The 15,152-nt window shown below is 28.4% G+C and overlaps 1 protein-coding gene across 1 annotated transcript; it reads left to right on the forward strand.

Moving 5' to 3' along the window:
- Positions 1-13,360: 13,360 nt before the first annotated feature.
- On the forward strand, positions 13,361-15,152 carry LOC140888233 (uncharacterized). The gene is made up of 2 exons (XM_073295924.1): positions 13,361-13,865; positions 13,918-15,152. Exons 1-2 carry the CDS (start codon positions 13,361-13,363, stop codon positions 15,150-15,152), a joined length of 1,740 nt encoding a protein of 579 aa, XP_073152025.1.

A 15,152-nucleotide genomic window follows, 5' to 3' on the forward strand; every position in this document is an offset into this window, starting at 1 on the left:
TTTTTATCAATATTTCAATATTGATACAATCGTGCATCCTTTTATCAATATGTCAATATTGATATATTTTGACATGAGATCAATTTCTTCAATGATATTTATAGATATTTGATATCATATTAGATATCAATCATAATTTATTCACTTTCTCAATATATGAAATCATATATCACATCTTTATCATGAATCTATCTACATTCTCAATATATTATATTATAACTAAGAATCTATTTAGATTCTTGATATATTTGATCTTATATCAGATCTTAATCTTGAATATCTCAATATTCAATATATTATATCATGAATTCATGAATATCTTTCGACATATCAAAATTATAATAATGAATCTCTCAAAATTCTCAATATATTATATCACGATCATGAATTTCTTCAAATTCTCAATATAAAATCATGTTGTGCTACTTTATAGCCATCAACATATTCATGATATTTCAAGGGCACCAATATATCAATTATTTTTATTGTGCTACTTCTAGAGCACCAATGAATATCTTTTTGTGCTACTTCTAGAGCACCAATGAATATCTCTCATAAATTTGAGTATTGACAACACGTTGTGTTATTCCAATAGCATCAATAAAACGAGAATTATTTTCATTCTCAGTTAGTTACAGCATCATGCTGATAACATGTTATAAATCATCATAGAAATAGAGAGATGAGTGGATAGAATTTATGACATGAGAGAGAATTCATGAGTCAATACACAGGTGCAATTTTCATTGAACTCAATCACCTCTATTTATAGGAAAAGATTATAAGATACAAATCTTTACAAATATTATCTTGACATATTTATCTTGATCACATATCTTTAATAAGACAATCATCTATAATAATAATAATATATTTATAACATTAATCACATATATGTACGTGACTCAAATTATATTCGGTTGTTCACTTTTCGAGAAATTAGTTCGTCAAGTCATCAACAAAATTTTCAAAAAACAAAAACCGGTCACCGAAAAACCGAACCAAAAACCGAAATTATTTCGGTTAAAAAACCCAACCGAACCAAACCGAACCGAACCGAACCGAACCGCTTCATTCGGTTCGGTTTTTGGTTTGGGGTTTCGGAGAACCGAAAAACCGGTTTAACCAAAAAACCGGTTTGGGTCGAGCTGCTTTAACCGAATGTACACCCTTATTTATATCTTTGTGGACACGCACCGCCTGATCTTTCTCACTTTTTTATTTGAAAATTTTAATATTATATAAATGGATCTTAAAAATAAAAACTCTCATGAAATGATCTCACATGCTAATTTTGTGAAATGAATTTTCGACTCGACCCAACTTATGAAAAAAATATGATTTTTTAATCTCAAATGTATTATTTTTTTTATTGCAGACATAGATCGAATCTATCCATATCATGAAAATAAATCCGTAAGACCATCTCATAAGACACTAAAAAAATTTATATATAAACATACATGTCGCGTGGTAAACTCGGTTAAAAATTTCAAATAAATAACAAACATATAATAATGAGATGATTCACAATGCTAATTATGTGACTCACACGGCTTATTTATTAATTATTAGACATACATGTTGCTATTAATTAATATATAGCTTTGTATTTATGAAGCACGTACATGCTTTATTCAATCCGTAAAATATTTCGATTTGACTTCCTAACCACATGCTTAAACATGATAATGTACTAAATATTATAAAATTAATTTGCATGATTAGTCAGGATTACCCAGTGCGCATCGAATTATAGCAAATGTAGGTTATCCCGTCAAAAAAAATATATTATAAAAATCACACACATATATATACTATATTATAAGGATAATGCTATATGTACATATAGTCTTACATAAAAAGTTACACGCCCTATTAAATTAGGAAAGTATCTCAATTTTTTTTAAAAAAATTTCTTTTCCATTTACAATTAATTTTTTGTCTTGCTAAAAAAATCTTTTAACAAAAATATTATTATTATTTATTAATTACTTATAAATTAATTTTACTGAGTTCAACAAAATTAAATATTTTATAAAATTTTAAAATATAATTATAAAAATATAATTATTTACTGAGTTCAACAAAAATAATAATTATTTATTTTTTTCTAGTAAAGGCATCCCAAATGGCAGCTCGGCTGAGGTGGCAACATTTAGGCCATCTCCAATGCAACACCAATTTGGTGTATTACACCAAATTGGTGTTGCAATATCTACTCCAACCCCAGCGCTATTTTCAGCGCTAGGTTGGAGTAGAGGAACAGTGTTGCACCAAATACTTTTTATTTTTTTTCTTTTTTTTTTCTTTTTGTTTGTAATTAATTCTTTAAGTATTTAAATAAATAAAATTAAATTCGTAAATTAAATAATAATTTTAAATATTTTAATAAATAAAATAAAATATTTTAAAATTTTTAACATAACTCTTAAAATATATGTAATTAAAAATTTTAATTCAATAATATTTTTATATATAAATTATTATTTTAGATAATACTGATATTTTAATTATTGTGTTTAAAAATATTTTATGGAATAAATTAATTGTTGTAAATAAAATAATAAAGAATATTCCGAGAATATTCCTTTTAGTGTAGAGTTTAGAGTTAATGGGTTGGAGATGAGTATTGTATTTGGTGTAGGAATTACACTATTTTGAAGTTAGTGTTACACTAAAATAGCGTAATGGGTTGGAGATGGCCTTAAAGGGCTCCTCCATAGTGGGAAGAGCTCTTTAATTTGCAGAGCAAAGGGCGCTCTTACCGTCAATAGGGCCCTTTGCTTTCTTTTCTTTTTCTTTTTTAAATTTTTTTATCGTTTAAATATATAAATATATATTACTATTATATATATATGATATATACATTTACACACTTTTGTGATTTGACCGTGGCTTTTTCATTTGTTTTTTTTTGTTTTTTTTGTTTTCATTTTTATTATAACAATTACTTTCCTTTGTTTTTTGTGTTTCTATTTTTTAAATTGTGTGTATAGCCATTGTAATTTTTTTTCATTTTTTTATTAAACTAACCGTTTAATTTTTTAAAATAGATCAATGATAAAATACATCTAATAATAAAAATCTAAAAATTTTATAATTTTTAATCAATAAAAATTATATTTTTTTTATGAAAATTAAGTAAAACATAATAAAAATATATCATTTGTATATATAAATATATAAAATTTATAAATTGATAGTTGATAATATTTGAATTGAGTTTAGGGTCCAAAAAAAAAATTTGTTTGAGTTTTTTGTTATAGTGGAGGGTTAGATAGGTTTTTTGTTTTTGACGTGAAAATGATGTGGCGGAGTGAGAAGCAGAAAAAGCTCATGTTGGGGTTTTCTACTGTGGATATGCCCAAATATGATTTTTTAATCTCAAAAGTATTATTTTTTTATTGTAGACATAGATCGAATCTATCCATATCATGAAAATAGATCCGTGAGACCATCTCACAAAACACTAAAAAAATTTATATATAAACATACATGTCGCGTGGTAATCTCGGTTAAAGATTTCAAATAAATAACAAACATATAATAATGAGATGATTCACAATGCTAATTATGTGACTCACACGGCTTATTTATTAATTATTAGACATACATGTTGCTATTAATTAATATATAGCTTTGTATTTATGAAGCACGTACATGCTTTATTCAATCCGTAAAATATTTCGATTTGACTTCCTAACCACATTCTTAAACATGATAATGTACTAAATATTATAAAATTAATTTGCATGATTAGTCAGGATTACCCGGTGCGCATCGAATTATAGCAAATGTAGGTTATCCCGTCAAAAAAAATATATTATAAAAATCACACACATATATATACTATATTATAAGGATAATACTATATGTACATATAGTTTTACATAAAAGGTTACACGCCCTATTAAATTAGGAAAGTATCTCAATTTTTTTTTAAATTTTTTTTTCCATTTACAATTAATTTTTTGTCTTGTTAAAAAAATCTTTTAACAAAAATGTTATTATTATTTATTAATTTCTTATAAATTAATTTTACTGAGTTCAACAAAAGTAAATATTTTATAAAATTTTAAAATATAATTATAAAAATATAATTATTTACTAAGTTCAACAAAAATAATAATTATTTATTTTTTTCTAGTAAAGGCATCCTAAATGGCAGCTCGGCTGAGGTGGCAACATTTAAAGAGCTCCTCCATAGTAGGAGGAGATCTTTAATTTGCAGAGCAAAGGGCGCTCTTACCGTCAATAGCGCCCTTTGCTTTCTTTTCTTTTTGGTGGCAACATTTAAAGAGCTCCTCCATAGTGGGAGGAGATCTTTAATTTGCAGAGCAAAGGGCGCTCTTACCGTCAATAGCGCCCTTTGCTTTCTTTTCTTTTTCTTTTTTAAATTTTTTTATCATTTAAATATATATAAATATATATTACTATTATATATATATGATATATACATTTACACACTTTTGTGATTTGACCGTGGCTTTTTCATTTGTTTTTTTTTGGTTTTTTGTTTTCATTTTTATTATAACAATTACTTTCCTTTGTTTTTTGTGTTTCTATTTTTTAAATTGTGTGTATAGCCATTGTAATTTTTTTTCATTTTTTATTAAACTAACCGTTTAATTTTTTAAAATAGATCAATGATAAAATACATCTAATAATAAAAATATAAAAATTTTATAATTTTTAATCAATAAAAATTATATTTTTTATGAAAATTAAGTAAAACATAATAAAAATATATCATTTGTATATATAAATATATAAAATTTATAAATTGATATTTGATAATATTTGAATTGAGTTTGGGGTTCATAAAAAAGTTGTTTGAGTTTTTTGTTATAGTGAGGGTTAGATAGGTTTTTTGATTTTGACGTGGAAATGATGTGGCGGAGTGAGAAGCACGAAAAAGCTCATGTTGGGATTTTTCTACTGTGGATATCCTAAATATGTTTTAAAATTTTAAAATTAAACTTTCAAATTTACATCATATATAAGCGAGATTTTATTATTATGTATTTAAATTAAAATATATTTATTTATTATTATGTGTAGTAATTATTTATTTTGTTAAAAAAACAAAAAAAAAATCAAATCATTAGTTTGGATTGATCGGGTTAGTCGAGTTCAAGTAGGTCGCTATTGATTTATTCGGATTTGATTTGAGAAATTTTTAAATTTTTTTTTACTTATTTATAAAATTAAAAAATATTTAATATATTTTTATATATTGTATGTTTGAGAAAAAATTATTGTATATTGTATATAGATTTTTAACATGAAATAATTATTTTGTAAAATATTAATTTTTAAAAATAATTTTATTTTTTTGTATTAAGTATATTTTAAACTTTGTACACTTGAACTTTCAAATTTAAATTATATAAAATTATATAAGTGAGATTTTGTTATTATGTATTTAAATCAAAATATATTGATTATTATTATGGGTATTTAATTATTTTGTTAAAAATTTAAAAAATTCAAATATTTCGGGTCTAACTTGAACCCCAAAATCTCCACCTTAATTCGATAATTATCTGTCAACTGATGTCGGGTTCAATTTTAACCCCCCTAATACTACACAATAAATAATAAAATAAAAAATAATATTTTTTTTTTGTTAAGAGTTTTTTTGAACAAGACAAATAATTGTAGGTTGAAAATAAAGATATTTTAAAAGAATTTTGATACACTTTCCTAATTTAATAGGACGTGTAAGTCTCTTTGTAAGACTCTATGTACACATAACATTAACCATATTATAATAGTTTAATCTCTTAGACTAACCGATTTTTGTGTGTCAAATCACACCAAAAATTCTTCCCATTTTAATTACCCCTAAATTTAACACACATGTCTTTTATGTTAGATCTTAAATGACTAAATTATCCTCGCTTTTCTCTAACAGCCTTATCTCCTTTCATCTTTATCTCTTTTTTCAAATTTCATCATTTATCAATTTCTATTAAATTATTTACAATTTTTTTTTTACAATTTTTCTCAAATTTGTATATCAAATTATCAATCACATAAAAATTATGTGTCACGATCGCTAATATATATTATATTGCACACGCAACGTGTATTGCGGTCACTAGTTTTATATTATATATATATATATATAATTAAAGTTGAATTCCCTTGTACAAACTAACTTTTGGTAAGTTGATGAAGTGTTTTTTTTTTATAATCCAAAACAATCCTTTCAATTCAAAAAAGTTTAAACTATATACCTCACACTTCTCTTTCAGTCTTATTTCCAATTCTACCATTTAAATTTTAAAAAATCGATAACTTTCATTTTAAAATTTTAAGGAACAAACCTATCTCCTTCTTGCATGTGTCACGACCTGCTATCAATTATATAAAGGTCTACCATCTCAAAAAATAGAAAATAACCTAACAAGTTTATATAAAGTATCAAGAATTATTAATCCCTAAAAACGGGGGATACCAATCCATAAAAATAATAAATTACACAGATTTCCCTTCTGAACCATATGTTAACAACCCATAAAATAATTAATGTACCTCTGCACGTATCATGATCCAGATGGTAATACAATTTTTTTTTTTTCCGCGTGAACCTACAAGTAATGATATAGTTTTATTTCATAGTATTTTAATAAAGACAATGACAATTGATTCTAAATATTCCTCCTATATATATACGCCACTTTTGTTACTTGTCATATATAATTAATATCAAAGAGATCAATTAAATGGCAAGTCATTTTTCTTGCGTTACGGCCCTGACAGTGGCTTTAGCAATTGTAGTCATCTGCAATCAGATGGCCACCGTTGTGACGCAGCCCCTGGTGCTGGGGAACGGTATCGGTTGCTCGGCGGACAAGGTTTCGGCGGCTATCAGTAGTTGCTCGACGGACCCGACAAATTGCTGCGCTCAGCTGGCAGACGTTGGGTCTAAATGCTTGTGCGACTCCTCAATCCTAAACATGCTACCAAAGCTGCAGAAAATACCGGATGCAGCAAAGCAGTGCGACCAGGATATACAACAGGATCTTCAATGCCTAAACAATTAATTAATTAATTAAATGATTTATTTCATGTTTTGAAATTTGCTTCTTTCAATATCCCAGGCCTTAAATCTCCTTGCATGTCAATCTCATTTTTCACGTTAAAATAATATCAGGTCTGATGTCAAATGAATAAACGAGAAATATTGTAATTTAATTTCTTGGTGTGTACGTACGTTAAATTGTGTAATATTTTCGTCTCGTGATTTTCTTTTTCATATGTTGTATTGATGATAATATTGGTTTTAAATATGAATGTATTTTCATTTTGACTATTTATTTGTTTGTTTAGCAACTATTCGAAATAAAATTGTTCGGTGTACCGTATATTTGGTAGCCTTATTAATAATTCATGTACAAATTTATCATTTCTAATCATACGTTCTTCTCATAATATTATTTATCCATCTATTAATTATAATTTTACATCAATCAAATCATTAATTATTTATCATACATCAATCAAATCATTGAATTTAAATTACTATATTATCCCCTATAAATAATATTATTTATATTTTATTTATTTTTTAAAAGGATAAAATAGTAATTTATAATTTTTATATAATTTAATCAATCAAATCAAATCAACTATAATCTATCAATCAAATCAAATATTTTATTCACTATCATTTCTTATTTATTTTTTATTACAATACATTACTTATCTATATATTATTTATCCCATCATCCGTACCAAACATACCCTTAGGCTGCGTTTACTTGGGGTGATTATCATGTGATAAGACTATTAATAATAATTTATCCCATGTTTACTTAAAAATTAACAAAAATTCATAAACTCAAGGCCCGTTAATAATTAAATTTGAGCATGATTTGTAATCCTCAATTTTATTAAGGATAAATAATCTATGGCTTGTATAAATGAAAAAAAAATTAAAAAACTCCAAATATACCCTTCTTTATAATCTTTTCCATCATATTTAAAGGACAAAATTGTTATTTTTTGTTTAATCACAATTCTAATCATAATTGTAATCAATCACGGTAAACAAATTATTATTTATCGATAACACTTTGTATCTTATCTAATTAGTTTACTAATCACCTTATAAATTATATCTTTACAATCCTATCAAAATAAGTAAACGCAGTCTTATAGATAAATGCATCACAAGATTGACGGCATAATAGTAAATGGCTTTTTCATTCGATGTAATGAGTAGGCCTATAAACTTCGTGGTTGGGTGTTGGAGAATGGTTTAATATGGACTAGGCTTGTCACTAGTTTATAATTTCGCGTAAAATTAAGCGACAAATTGTTCAATTTCTTTAGGTTGCAAAGAATGAAGTTTTCAAGATTAGAAATTGTTAGACAAGCTAAGAATGCAGTTTTCAAGATAGAAATTATTAGAGTGCAATAATTATTTTTATTATGAAACGATTAACATGTGGTGTTTGAGCTTCTATGAATTTAAAGGAATGTTGTAGTTTTACTATCTAAACGGGAGATTTATCGAGCTATGATTTACCATGTCAACACTAAAATATTAATTATGTATATGTATTGAGATACATATTATTTGATGCATGATTTGAGTTCTACCCTAAAGTTAAGATCTCATTAACCCTATAATCTATCCTATTTTATAATACTTGAGAGTTGAGACATCTATAGTAACTATCCATTGAGGACACAATCTTTTGTTCCAGTTTTACCCTTCTTTCATTAACCCTTAAAGTAGGCTTTTTTTCCCTAAAAAATTTAATTTGTATTTATTGTTCATATTTGACTTGCATTCTATTTTATTCATTTGATATATAATGTAAACTGTATTATCGAAAAAGATCGGAACAATATATTCCGATTATTTTGCAACCAGTTGAATTTTAAATTATTTTTTTAAAAAAAATCATACATTACTTTCTTTTATTTTTGAGTAGATATCACACATAATATTTTTATTATTAATAAAAATCTCATCATATCATATTAAAATATATATTAAAATTTAATTATTTCACACACAACGCATATGCACAAATAATTAGTTTATATAAAGCGACAAACATTTTCACCTTCGTGTTGAATGGTAGTACACATAGACACCACTACAACAAAACTGGTAATACACATCACTCTAAAGACAACGGTTTTACAGAAAACCGTTGTGTTTTGGCCTATAACAACGGTTTTTAGAAAAACCGTTGTCAATGAGCGTTTTTTTTAAATTGAAGACAACGGTTTAATAAAAACCGATGTTGTTTTGGCTATACGACAACGGTTTTAAAAACCGTTGTCTATGAGCGTTTTTTTTTAAAAAATAAACAATGGTTAATTTCAAGCGTTGTGTTTGTGTGTTGTCTTTTAGGTTTTTTATTTTTATTTTTAAAAAATATAATTTTTTTTAGAATAAAAAAAAATAAAAATAAAAATAGTTAAAACTTCAGAATAACGTGGACTCTTTTCTCCCACAAATATTTACAAGTTATAATTGGGGATCGGGAAAACGGGATCGGGAAAACTCTTCCATGGCTAGCCCTAAATCAATCGTGCTTTATCTTTAGCTCTCACCTTCTTTGCTTATGCTGAGATCGATTCGATGTTTCTGCCCTTTTACTTGAATCGATTCTCTGTTTATTTTCCTACATCGATCGATTGTCTCTTAGCTTTTTCCCTTTTGCTGCTCGTACGTTTGTGAACATCGATCGAAGCGTATTCACTCCGATCCGACGGTGGCAGAAGGAAGAATACGTTGTGGGTGCTCGTGAGATTCGTGATGTGGTGGGTTTTCTCCTTTTATGTGTATATTTCTGTTTCTTGTATGATTTTATCTTCATTATTTTTAAGTCACAGGCCCTTCATCTTTTATGTGTCCCCAATTCTCTATTCTTCGACGATATAATTGTCTGCTCACTTTGCACAGCTCGTACGTCTTGGTGCTATATATTGTAGGTAGAGAGGGCATAGGGCATGTTGTTGGGATTTCACGTGTCCCAGAAATTCTTTCTTTTACACCATCTATTGCATTTGGATCCACTTAAAATATAATATTTACTCAATCGTTTTTAAATTGAATATTTTCAAATTAGCTAGATTTCATGTGGATACGCTGGAAAAAAATACAAGGAAAGAAAACGATCGAGTCGTCCCTTTCTAGCTTTCTGTAAAATCTTGTAAAAAACCCTTGTGACTCCCTCGATCTCTTCACTATCATCCGATCCATCGAGAATGTATATGTACAGTAGCCTCAATGTCATCATTCGAACTATCTTGTACTACCAGATTCCCTGTATCCCATCCAAGACTATCTCCTTTTTCCTCCAAGATCACAAGATTTCCATCTCTTGAAATCTGTAACGAACCGTTCCGATCATTTAAAGGCTTCTCTTTGTTAGCTACCCATATCACAGTCATCTCTGGGATAGTATTATATATTATACCAACATATATGTAACTACTGTTCGTTGGGCTGAAGAATCCCAGTTTGAAATATTGTCCGCTTAAAACTAACATTTCTAAGTCTCCAAGGGATTGATTGGCCCTTAACGTGTCTGTGGTTGTGCCGATTCCGGAGAAGTAACATGCAAATATAACCCAAGAAACTTGGAACATGGACAGTTCGTTTGTTTTACTGCTGGAAACCATGTTTAATGTTGTGTTTTGCTCCACAAGTACATGTATGATACACAATGCAAGAGAATTGTGAGGTTTCAGTTGTACATTCTTGAAGAAATTTCTGAGAACAGGCTGATGTGATGTGATACCTGTTCCTCTGTTCAACAAAGAAAATTGGTGTTTCCGAAGCCGTCTTATTATAGAAACTATTTTACATTATTGAGAATTTGAATGATTCAGAATCATTTTAGTCAAAAAAACAACTACTAGCTCAGATCATTTTGCTATTTAAGGCCTCGACCTTGATCAGGGCCATACCTATTTAATTTAGATAAACAATAATTCATTTTGTTTTTAGATCATGTAAGTGATTGGTTATTAATTTAAAACATGCATATCATGTGTTAGGGTCATCTTTCATTCCACAAAATAATTTTATTTGTTAAGGAATTTGATATTAAATTTGGGACCATGAAAAGTTTTTGCAAGTTGCCAATTGATATCTCGATATGATTTATAATTGATCCTTTCAAACCGATTGATTACAGCTTTGAAAATTGGTATTAATTAGTGAGATTAGTTAGTAAATAACATTATAAAAAAATTAAATTATAATATTTAAGAAGGGGTCGAGGGATCAGTTTGGAATATTTCGAGATGGCTTTATGAAATTTTATTAGATTTTTTGTTGTTTTGCGAAAATTCATTTATCATACTAAAAATTAATTACCATAAATAAAGAATTTATTTAAAATATAAGATATAAAGTAAAATTGACTTTAGATTAAATATTTTTTTTTAAAAAAAACAGTTAGTTTGATGGAATTTACTTAGTTTATTTAAAAAATAATATTTAAAAAATTCATTTGAGAAATCTTAATTAGTGAAATAAACATTTAGGTTTCTGCCCCACGGTACCTCGACGCGTCCCTCTTTTATTCTCTTGTTATTAGTTTGTTATTATCCATGTTCATTCGTGTTTATGTATTTCCATTTCCAATATCAGTTTTCCATCAATATGTTAACATGTCATGTGCATTGCAGGTTCTTAATTTAGCGTAAAGTAGAATATTTTGAATTTTATCGGAGCTGTAGGAACTTTACACGAGGTATATTAATTGAAATTATTTTTTGTGATGCACTTATTTAATGTGCAAGATGATTTTATGTTGTTTATCCTTCTTTTTCTTGTACATTCTATGTAAACATATGCAAATTAAATCATTATTTATAAAGAACAGAAATGTAATCTCCCCTGCTTTGTGTCCAAAAATCTGTTCCTTTCTTCTTTTTTTTTTTTGGGTATTCGTTTTGTCTTTAGATCATGTACGTGATTGGTTATTAATTTAAAACATGCATATCATGTGTTAGGGTCATCTTTCATTCCACAAAATAATTTTATTTGTTAAGGATTTTGATATTAAATTTGGGACCATGAAAAGTTTTTGCAACTTGCCAATTGATATCTCGATATGATTTATAGTTGATCCTTTCAAACCGATTGATTACAGCTTTGAAAATTTGTATTAATTAGTGATATTTGTTAGTAAATAACATTATAAAAATAAATAAATTACAATATTTAAAAAGTGGTCGAGGGATCAGTTTGGAATATTTTGAGATGACTTTATGAAATTTTATTAGATTTTTTGTTGTTTTGCAAAAAATCATTTATCATACTAAAAATTAATTACCATAAATAAAGAATTTATTTAAAATATAAGATATAAAGTAAAATTGACTTTAGATTAAATATTTTTTTTAAAAAAACAGTTAGTTTGATGGAATTTAATTAGTTTATTTTAGAAATAATATTTAAAAAATTCATTTGAGAAATCTTAATTAGTGAAATAAACATTTAGGTTTCTGCCCCACGGTACCTCGACGCATCCCTCTTTTATTCTTTTGTTATTAATTTGTTATTATCCATGTTAATTCGTGTTTATGTATTTCCATTTCCAATATCAGTTTTCCATCAATATGTTAACATGTCATGTGCATTGCAGGTTCTTAATTTAGCGTAAAGTGGAACATTTTGAATTTTATCGGAGTTGTAGGAACTTTACATGAGGTATATTAAGTGAAATTATTTATTGTGATGCACTTATTTAATGCGCAAGATGATTTTATGTTGTTTATCCTTCTTTTTCTTGTACATTCTATGTAAACATATGCAACTTGAATCATTATTTATAAAGTACAGAAATGTAATGTCCCCTGCTTTGTGTCCAAAAATCTGTTCCGGCCTTTTATTTTCCTGTTGGGCTAGTTTATTTTGAGTATTACTATGTTATCATCAATGTTAATTAAGAAAATTGGAGATCTATGCTACTACTTATTCACTACAAGAATTCGGATAAATAAATTGATTATGATTTTTTTGTTATTATTCTGTACTTGAGATTGTGTTAATATCTTCTTGTATGATGTACAATTTTTTGAAGGTAGGTGTTGTTTTATTTCTAGCTGCTTCGTTATATCTAAAATGGACAAAGAATGGATGTCTAAGCATAGACTATCAACTGAATATGATATTGGAGTATAGTCTTTCTTGAAATTTGCATTGCAAAATGCCGACGATCCAGATGCAATCCCTTGCCCTTGTGCAAAATGTGGTAATATAAAGAAAAAAAATGTCAAAATAATAAGGGCACATTTGTACTGTAACGGGATAGATTTGACATATCATACATGGATATGGCATGGGGAAACATGTATGAGTAAGAGCTCAATGAATTATGATGATCGAGCTGGGCAAGTTGGACACAAAGATTTTGTTGAAGAACCAATAGATATAGTACATGGTGTATATGATAGTTATGCTGAGAATCCAGATCAATTCACTAAGCTATTAGAAGATGCTGAGAAACCTTTATATCCTAGATGCACTAAATTCACAAAGTTATCTGCAATTGTGAAACTATTTAACTTCAAGGCAAAATATAGTTGGAGTGATAAAAGTTTCACTGATCTGCTTCTTCTGTTTGGAGAAATGCTTCCAGGTGAAAATGAATTGCCTTTGTCATTGTATGATGCAAAGAAAAGCTTACGTGCATTAGGAATGGATTATGTTAGAATTCATGCTTGTCCTAATGATTGCATCTTATACCGAAAGGAGTACGAAGATTTTGCCAATTGCCCTACTTGTGGGACGTCAAGGTGGAAGGTGGGCAACAAATCTAAAGTAAGAGAAGGAGTTCCGGCAAAGGTCTTGTGGTATTTCCCGCCTATTCCAAGTAACTTGGCACTCTGATGAAAGAATTCGTGATGGATACTTACGGCATCCAGCTGATGCACCGTCTTGGAAATTAGTTGATCGCAAGTGGCCAGACTTTGCATCAGAGAAAAGAAATCTTAGATTGGCTATATCAGCTGATGGGGTCAATCCTCATAGTTTGATGAGTTCTGCATATAGTTGTTGGCCAATTTTAATGGTCACATACAATCTTCTGCCATGGTTGTGTATGAAGAGAAAATTTGTGATGCTTACTTTGTTGATATCTGGTCCTAGACAGCCGGGAAATGATATTGATGTGTACTTGGCACCTCTGATTGATGACCTAAAATGCTTATGGGATACAGGTGTTGAAGCATATGATGCATATCGAGAAGAAAGTTTTTCTCTTAAAGCTGTCTTACTATGGACAATCAATGATTTCCCTGCATATGGGAACATGTCGGGTTGCGTTGTGAAAGGATATCATGCATGCCCTATTTGTGCAGAAGAAACATACTCAATAAGGTTGAAGCATAGTAGAAAAATGTCATATACAGGGCATAGAAGGTTTCTACCTTTAAGTCATCCTTATCGAAGGCAAAAGAAGACATTTGATGGGAACCAAGAGTTTAATCCAACACCAAATCCATTGAGTGGCCATGAAGTTTTGGAAAGAGTTGAAAGAATTAATTATCAACTCGGAAAACTTACTGGAAAGCTACAGTCAAAGAAGGATGATGGAAAACCATGTTGGAAAAAGAAATCAATATTCTTTGAACTTGAGTATTGGAAACATTTGCATGTTCGTCATATTCTTGATGTGATGCACATTGAAAAAAATGTTTGTGAAAGTCTCATCAGCACATTACTTGACGTTCCGGGAAAAACAAAGGATGGAGTGGCATCAAGATTAGACCTTTTGGAAATGAATGTGAGGACTGAATTGGCACCAAATATGGGAGAGAAAAGGACATTTTTGCCACCAGCCTGTTATACACTAAGTAAGGATGAAAAAAAAAGTCTTTGCAACTGTTTGGCTGGAATAAGGGTCCCCACAGGCTACTCATCCAATTTTAAAAACCTTGTGTCGATGAAGGACTTGAAACTGGTTGGCCTTAAGTCACATGACTATCACACTTTAATGCAACAATTGCTTCCTGTGGCCATCCGCGGCATTTTGCCAAAAAAGGTCAGGGATGTTGTGACTCGGTTGTGTTTCTTCTTCAATGAGTTATATAAGAAAGTAATAGATGTCCCAAAATTGGATGAGCTGCAAAGAGAGATTGTGATGATTGTGTTTGCTTGA

This window comes from Henckelia pumila, chromosome 3 (assembly GCF_033568475.1).
Source record: "Henckelia pumila isolate YLH828 chromosome 3, ASM3356847v2, whole genome shotgun sequence".
In the NCBI taxonomy this organism is placed as follows: domain Eukaryota; kingdom Viridiplantae; phylum Streptophyta; class Magnoliopsida; order Lamiales; family Gesneriaceae; genus Henckelia; species Henckelia pumila.

Excerpts from the sequence above, each read along its gene's own strand:
- LOC140888233 (XM_073295924.1), top strand. The coding sequence starts at position 13,361 with ATGAATTATGATGATCGAGCTGGGCAAGTTGGACACAAAGATTTTGTT. Across the intron at positions 13,866-13,917 it reads GTATTTCCCGCCTATTCCAA|CTGATGCACCGTCTTGGAAA; the intron begins GTAACTTGGCAC and ends TACGGCATCCAG.